General features: G+C 50.5%; 1 protein-coding gene across 1 annotated transcript in view; it reads left to right on the plus strand.

Moving 5' to 3' along the window:
- The window catches only part of pex3 (peroxisomal biogenesis factor 3), a 4,009-nt gene extending 2,117 nt beyond the window's left edge, over positions 1–1,892 (plus strand). The window contains exons 6-12 of the mRNA XM_008397053.2: positions 145–211; positions 287–341; positions 437–569; positions 767–837; positions 916–1,038; positions 1,299–1,395; positions 1,484–1,892. Of these exons, the coding sequence (XP_008395275.1) occupies positions 145–211; positions 287–341; positions 437–569; positions 767–837; positions 916–1,038; positions 1,299–1,395; positions 1,484–1,567 (630 nt within the window). The 3' untranslated portion in view covers positions 1,568–1,892. The remainder of the gene's footprint in view (positions 1–144; positions 212–286; positions 342–436; positions 570–766; positions 838–915; positions 1,039–1,298; positions 1,396–1,483) is intronic.
- The last annotated feature ends 6,017 nt before the right edge of the window (positions 1,893–7,909 follow it).

Here is a 7,909-nt window from a genome sequence, read left to right on the forward strand (position 1 = left end):
GAGCGCTATTAGCTTATCTTTGAGCGCTATTAGCTTATCTTTGAGCGCTATTAGCTTAGCAGCGAGCGCTATTAGCTTAGCGATTTGATTTGTCCCACAGGAATTTTTTACTTCAGGGAGTTTAAACTTCATGTTGTCCCTCAGAGTCCTCTGACGCCTCCGGACGTCCAGCAGCAGTACCTGTCCAGCATCCAGCATCTCCTAGGAGACGGTAGGGAGCCCCCCCACCCCCCCGACCAGTCTCTGTCCTTCGTCTGTCCTCTGACCCGTCCATGCGTCTCTCCAGGTCTGTCAGAGCTGATCTCCAGGGTGAAGACGGCGGTGCAGAGCTCTCTGGGCAGGTAAACGTCTCTGTGTCTGTCCCTCACTGTCTCTGAGACGTCTGTCCCCTCATGTTCTCCCGTCTGTCCCCTCATGTCCTGCTCTCTGTGTCCAGGGTGTCTCTGAAGCAGAGTCTGTCCCTGCTGGAGCTGGAGCAGCAGCTGATCTGGATCCGAGCCGAGGTGGACTCTGGACGTCCGCTGTCCTCCTACATGCTGGCGGACGATGAGGACGTCCTCGCCGACCAGGTGGACACTTTTATTTTGAAAAAGCGACTAGCAACAAATCAGAGCCTCTCTTTCCTGAGCTTTTATAGATATAATAAGTATGAAGGATTAAAGACGTCCGCTCTGCTGAGGACGGCGTCCAATCAGGAGCCTCGTCCAATCAGGAGCCTCGTCCAATCAGGAGCCTCGTCCTCACTCTCTGGTTCCGTCCCCTGCAGGCGTGCGGCTTAACGGAGAAGGACCTGGTGACCATCAGACTGCTGAACGAGACCAGAGACATGCTGGACAGGTGGACGAGTCCGGCGGCGCTAACGCTAAGGCTAACGCTAAGGCTAACGCTAACTGCCTGCTGTGTTTCTGTCTTCAGTCCAGATCTCAGCAAAGTTCTCAGCGCCTGTCTGAACCGCGGCTTCTCTCGTCTCCTTGACAACCTGGCCGAGTTCTTCCGGCTTCCTGTCAGTGACTCCGCCCCCAACTGCGCCCCCTACAGGTCAGAACCGGACAGACCGCAGATATCTGGACAACCCAAAACCCCAGCCACGACCCTCCAGCAGCAGCTGTTGCTGCTCTGGGAACAGCTATAAATAGGTTTAAAGTCAGATTCTGTAGAGACTCTATGAGCCGTCAGTGTCTTCCAGAGGCTTGGATCAGTTTTTGGCTCCAGGGATTAAAGCTGCAGCTTCTTTCCAGCTGATCTGAAGGGAAACGTTTGGTTCTCGGGCTCATTGGTTTGGTGTTTCTCTCCGTCAGCCTGTCGGCCGTCAGCCTGCCGCTGGCCAAGATCATCCCCATCGTCAACGGTCAGATCAACTCCGTCTGCAGTGAGACTCCCAGCCACTTCGTTCAGGTGGGTCCGACGCCGGCGGTTCTGTGGAAACCCGTCCGGACCCGGGCGGTGTGGGTTCTGTTCTGGTAACCGGACGTTTCCTCTGCAGGACCTGCTGCTGAACCACCAGGTGAAGGAGTTCGCCGCCATCGTGTACGAGACGTTCAGCACGCCGCCGGAGCTGCACAAGTGATCTGTGAGGAAGAGGAGGAAACGGGTCGGGATGAAGACGCCGGCCGGTCCCTCCTCCGCCCGACGCCTCTGCAGCGTCCAGCCGGACATTCCTGTCCTGGCTGCTGGAGGACACTGAGGCTGCTGGGAGCAGTGCATCCTGGGAAGCGGAGTCTTTTAGCCGCTGCAGCGTTCACGGCTGATGAAGCTCCGGACTCTTCCGGGTGGTTTTCTGGGTCTTAGTGCATCGTTATGGATCCAGATGTTGCTGCTGAAAGTTTTAGACCTTCTGAAGATTAAGACGGATTTAATGAGACGTTTAAATTAAACATGGAAACTACATTTCACTTCTTCTGTTTCTCCTGGATGTGTAAATTCTGCCGCCTGCAGTTCACAGCCTGACCAGCAGGGGGCAGCGAACTCCACCCTTAATGTTGATGAGAAACCTGAGGAAGCAGAAAGCTGAGAAAATGAGCTTATTGTCACTTTGTGTATGTGATTAATTGTCAAAACAAAAAAATAATCACCAGAATAATTAAGTTACAAAATAATCCTTAGCTGCAGTCCTAGATCAAAGTCAACCTTCTGGAGTGGCCTAGTCAAAGTCTGGACTTGAATCCATGTCAGATGCAGGAGCACGTCTTTAAACAGGCCGTTAAACCAAATCCAGAAGCAGAAAGGGTCAAAGTTCATCCACATGGGGCGTGAAAACTTCACAGCTCTGGAGTCAAACCTGAGCTCTAGTTTCAGTCAGAGTGAGACATCATTCATTAAATCTTTGTTTCTCCAGTCAGAATAAATCCAGACTGCTGCTGCGCCAGCAGGGGGCGCTGTGCCGCAGCTCCTGACTGCCGGGTGAAGATGAGGAAGAGGAGCTGCTGACGGAGGCGTGGCTAAGCTCCTCTTCTAGGAAATCTTTATTTTTCCCCTGAAGCTGAAATTCTTCCTGCAGATTCCTGATGTTCCTGCTGAAACATCAGCGGAGGTTTACGGCACAGCGGAGGTTTACGGCACAGCGGAGGTTTACGGCACAGCGGAGGTTTACGGCACAGCGGAGGTTTACGGCACAGCGGAGGTTTACGGCACAGTGCCATTGGTGCAGGCGTCCCTCCAGGCCATGTTCCGGTTCTCTGAGGTTCTGTGGAAGTTCGGGGCAGAAAGAGCTGCAGCCCTCCGCTGGGACGCGACGGAACAAGTCCAGCATCAACTGGAAGCAAACGGCCGGAAACTCACTCAGAGAAACTCCCAACAGGAAGTCAGGAATGTTTTTATGGCTTCCTGTTAGCATCCTCACTCAAACCCAGGCAGGTTTCCTCCAGTCAATGTCTTCAGAAACATTGGTTGGTCACTGAGGTGTGAATAGAAGCATGAAAGTTGAGTGGAAGGAAAAAGTGCACCAGCCTTGAGCGAGTCAGAGAGAATTTAACATGAATCTGGAGTCGGATTGAGCAGCTCCAGGCCTGGAGGGTCACCTGGAACCTTCAGGTGCGTCTCCACTTCAACACACCTGAGTCCACTCTGAGGTCGTTAGCAGAACCGGACTGGACAGAGGAGGAGCTTCAGCTGTTGGACCAGGGAGACGTTAAGAGCTGCAGGACTCTGGACCTCCAGGACCAGGACTGCCCAGCCCTGAGCTGGAACATCTGGATTCTGCTTGGACTGAACCAGAACCGGACTGTTGCTCCGTGGTCTGAAGCTCCCGTCCGCTGGGCGATCCGGGCCGCCATGTCGCCCTCTGGTTCTGGTCCGGTGGGCTCTGAAGTCCATCAGAACATTTTCTCTGGCTTCCTTTTGCTGACGTTTCCAGTGGTGAGCGTGGCTAACCAGGAAGTTAGCTATGCTAACCCTAAAGAGCTAATCAAAAGCATTAGTTCTGCTAAAGTGCTTTAGCAAAAGCTAATTATAAAGAGCTAAAGACAGCCAGTGCTAAGGCGCTACACAAACATGATACCTAGCATAAACTAATGCTAAACCTGCATTTCAATGCAATAGTTAGCAGTAGCTAATGCTAAAGTGCTACACCAACGTGGTATTTAGCCAAAGCTAATGCGAAAGCACCAATTTCAACCATGCTGATGCCCACCATGTGTGAAAAACAACAGGTGCTACAGCGCAGCGCCCCCAGCAGGCTCAAAGATGCTGCTACACAGCTAGCTGTACGCTTTGTCCTGCAGGAAGTGATTCTTTGGACCCGGTCACCTGGTTTCAGTTCCATGTTTCACTTCATTACAAAGTAAATTAAATTCATTCGTTCATCGTGCTGCGAAAACAGCAGAGCTAAAAATGATCTCTGCTGTTAGCCGACCTGGTACCGACCCACTCATCCAAAGAAACCATTAGCTGGTCCTGGTTGGAAGATGAGAGACACCAGCGCCGGTGATGAAGATGACCTGGTTATTTAACACGTCGGAGCCCTGAGCGGAACCCTGTGGGACTCCGGTGCTGATCCTGGGGGTCAGGTCCGGACCGCCGGGTGGTTCTGCTCATCAGCAGGATGAGGAGCAGAGAGGCGGCGTGATGAAGGAGCGGCTGTCATCACGTTCATGCTGCTACAGGTGTTCCTGCAACCCGAGCCGTCGCTTTGCTCCTGGCTGACGATGACTCAGCATGACCTCATGCCTGGAGGTCATGCTGAGTCATCGTCAGGCCTCAGAGGAACCAGTGACTCATGATTTAATAAACGGGATGTTTTTTACTCCTGGAGCTGAATCAGAATCTCCACCGTGACACAATCGGTTCTGTCCGCAGGTCTGAACGACCGAGTGTTGCTCACGCCGCTGACCGCATGAGAAAGGAGGGCAAAGAGCTGCGGTCAGAACCTGATGACGGATTATCCACACGCTGCGCACAGAAACAGAATAACGGCTTCAGAACCTCTTCTCCGTTTCTGCGAGACAGGAAATCAGACAGAACGTCTCCCGTTTCTGGTCAGAAGTTATTGTTCTTCACCAGGTTTACTCAGCTGGAGCATCTGGGGAAGGGTTTGAAGGCGACACCTCCAACACTTCCTGTGTGACGCCACCCAAAAATCAAAGAATAAAACATAAATATTCAGCAGGCAAACAGCTAACGGTCATGTTGAGCTAGAAAAATGTTTAACTACAGACAGAGTATTCATTTCTGTTAGTCAGCAAGCTAAATATTTAGCTTATAAGCTAAATATTAGCTTATAAGCTAATATTTAGCTTATAAATATTATAAGCTAAATATTTATAAGCTAATATTTAGCTTATAAGCTAAATAATTAGCTTATAATTAGCTTATAAGCTAAATATTAGCTTATAAATATATCTATAATATTTAGCTTATAAGCATAAGCTATAAGCTAATATTTAGCTTATAAGCTAAATATTAGCTTATTAATATTTAACTTATAAGCAAAGAATTTTCCACTAAATATCAGAGAATTTTCTGGTCACCAGCAGAGCGACACGCCCAGACTGTGAGGCAGCAGAACCAGGCGGTCCAATGGGTCCAGTCAGAACCGGTCCAATGGGTCCAGTCAGAACCGGTCCAATGGGTCCAGTCAGAACCGGTCCGATGGGTCCAGTCATCTGCTTCAGACAACAGACCCAGAGCGTATTGTTCTGATCCGGGTCGGCGGGTCGGCGGCGCTGCTGTAACGTCTTCAGAACGGCAGCGAGAAACTGCTGAGTCATTCCTGCCGGCCCTAAACGCTGAGTCAGCGCCAGATGAGACGACTTTCACCTGATGGTGGAAAACAGCTGAACTGCCGCGTGACTTGGAGTCACTGTTGTTGTTTTCTCCTGTCAGATCCAGCTCAGTCTGAGGCCCGGACGACCTCTGACCTCTGAATGACGCAGAGAGGGAAGCAGAACCGCTGCTGTTTAGATCTATTCTTCTCATGTTTTGGAGGAAAACGAATCAAATCAGAGACAAAATGGCTGCCAATGATTTCATCCACTTATTATGAGGATGATGATGATGAAATAGCCTTCCTCACTTCCTCATGTTTGTTCCAGTCCTTTTCAGTCCAACTCCGTTTGTCTATAAACTCCGGTCCGGTTGGTCAGGTGTGAACAGTAGCTGACCTCTGACCTCTGGTCCTCCAAACCTCGGTCTGGGTTCGGTTTGTGAACGCCAAGCGGACCAGAGGCCGCTCCAAAAGCAGGAAGTGGACTACAGGGCAGGGCATTCTGGGTAAATCCAGCCAAAGCTAACATGCTAGCCTAGCGCTAGCAGCAGAAATGTCTCCTGGTCTTTAGCCTAAAGAGAAATCCTCCAACCGCAGCACATTGCATTCTGGGTAAATACAACCAAAGCTAAAGTGCTAGCCTAGCGCTAGCAGCAGAAATCCTCCAACCGCTGAAATCCTCCATCTTGTTTCCATCTGGTGAAGCAGGAAGTTGCTCTCAGTGTCTTCAGAGGTTTTTGTGTCGTTTCCTTCAGTGGTTCTCGGTGCAGCGCCCCCACAGGCCAGGAGGGGAACAGGTTGGTCAGACGGTTTGGTTGGTTTGATGCAGCAAAAGCTGAAGTTTTGGTCTGTAATCTAACAGAGTCTACCGGATCGTCAGGAGGGAAAAACATGACAGGCGACTTTGGGAACGTCGAATCTCAAACTAAAACTTTTATTCCTCTGCAAATCATTTTGTTGTTTCAAAGAGACAAAGTGATTTCTGCAGGTCTGTCTGTGATCAAACTGAGTTCAGATCATCCCCATCAAGCTTTGACACTTTTGTTTGTTGCAGTTTCATCTCTCACCACAGTTTGGATTTCCTGAAGGCATCCCGATGTCTGTGGATCCAGGGTTGAGCTATTTCAGCTTTAATCCAGGATCACATTTCCAGTGCAAAAGCAGCTGGACGGTTTCTCCACGTTGCACAAGTTGACGTCTGTGAAGAAATGCGTAGAGGAAACCGGTGATTTTCCTGCAGCGCTTTGTTCTCATGGCTTCCCTGGAATCTGAGGGAGGCAGTTCACCGGAGTTCAGTTTCACTTTGAAGGAGCGGAGCAGCTCCACGTCTTTATCCGATCCAGCACATCTCAGGGCCGCCTCCCCACCCGGCCTGGTTTCAGCAGCGTGGCGATCCCAGGGAAAAACGGGAGCGTTTTACCGGAACGGTCAGGGTTCCGGTCAGCCGCTGGGAGTGGAGCGACTTCCAGAGGAGAGCGGAGCGGGCGCAGGCCTCACGTGGGAAATCGGACCGGTTTTCCTGGCGCGACGCCGCAGCACACCTCCACACCGCAGGAACAACAGAGCCAAGCGTGAGGGAACAGGAAGAACGCTGGGAGGAAGTCCAGGTTTCTTCCCAACAGAGAGCGGATCGGGATGTTCCCGACTGTTACGACTGGCTCAAGGTCATAACAAAACGGGAGGCCATGCAGGGGTTAAAGTGTAGAAAAATGAATATTATCTAAAACAACAATGGATTGTGGATATCAGTGGTTTAATGCAAAGGCTTGGATGTGTTGTATGAGTGCATATGGAAGTGTTGAAGTGCCAAAACAAAGACAAACGCAAATGTGCAAAAAGGGAGGGGAGCTGCTGCCTGGCAACAAAACACCCCAAGCGTCAAGCGGCAGAGTGGACGCTGAAGGCGACCCAGAAGATGGAGACAGCCAGGTTCAAGGACTCTGCGCTCCCAACCAACCTGATCAGCAGCACCTGTAAAGGGGAGGAGCACAAGGATAGACAAAAGCAACTGCAGCCCATAAGGCCCAGGGCCGTAACACCGACAATCATCTGAACAACACGGGAAGCCTCACTGAGGGTCAAAGGTCAGGAGAGAAAAACGGCTGCTGACTCACCAAACATCCAACTCGCATGTACCAGAAAACATCTGTGAAAATACTCTGAGGATGTTTCCAGAAGGTCTGGAGAAAAACTGACAGCATTCCAGAACCAGAACATCAAACATGCAGTCAAACACGGTGGTGGCAGGATGATGATCTGGGCTGCAGTGCTGCTTCCGGGCCTGGACGGCTTGCTCTCCATCACTTTGTGACCTTGGACTCAAGATTAGCACCAGAAACTCAATTTCTGATTGACTAAAGTAAAATGTAATAAAGGTTCTGGAATGGTCCAGTCAAAGTCTGGACCTAAATCTAATTGATTTCATGTGGAATGACTTTAAACAGGTCGCACCTAATGGAAAATCCTCCAATGTCGCTAAATAAACCAATTCAGCTAAGCAGGGGGTCAAAGTTCAACCATAGGGAGGTCAAAGACCAGTTAGCAGCTGCTGCTGAAGAGGAAGGTTGGGGTGTGATTAGTTTTTCACCCGGAGCTGGTCGGTGCGGAGGGACAAGCTAAACACTCAGCTAGCAGTTAGCATAAACACTCAGCTAGCAGTTAGCATAAACACTCAGCTAGCAGTTAGCATAAACACTCAGCTAGCAGTTA

The sequence above is a fragment of the Poecilia reticulata genome, linkage group LG21, assembly GCF_000633615.1.
Source record: "Poecilia reticulata strain Guanapo linkage group LG21, Guppy_female_1.0+MT, whole genome shotgun sequence".
NCBI lineage: Eukaryota > Metazoa > Chordata > Actinopteri > Cyprinodontiformes > Poeciliidae > Poecilia > Poecilia reticulata.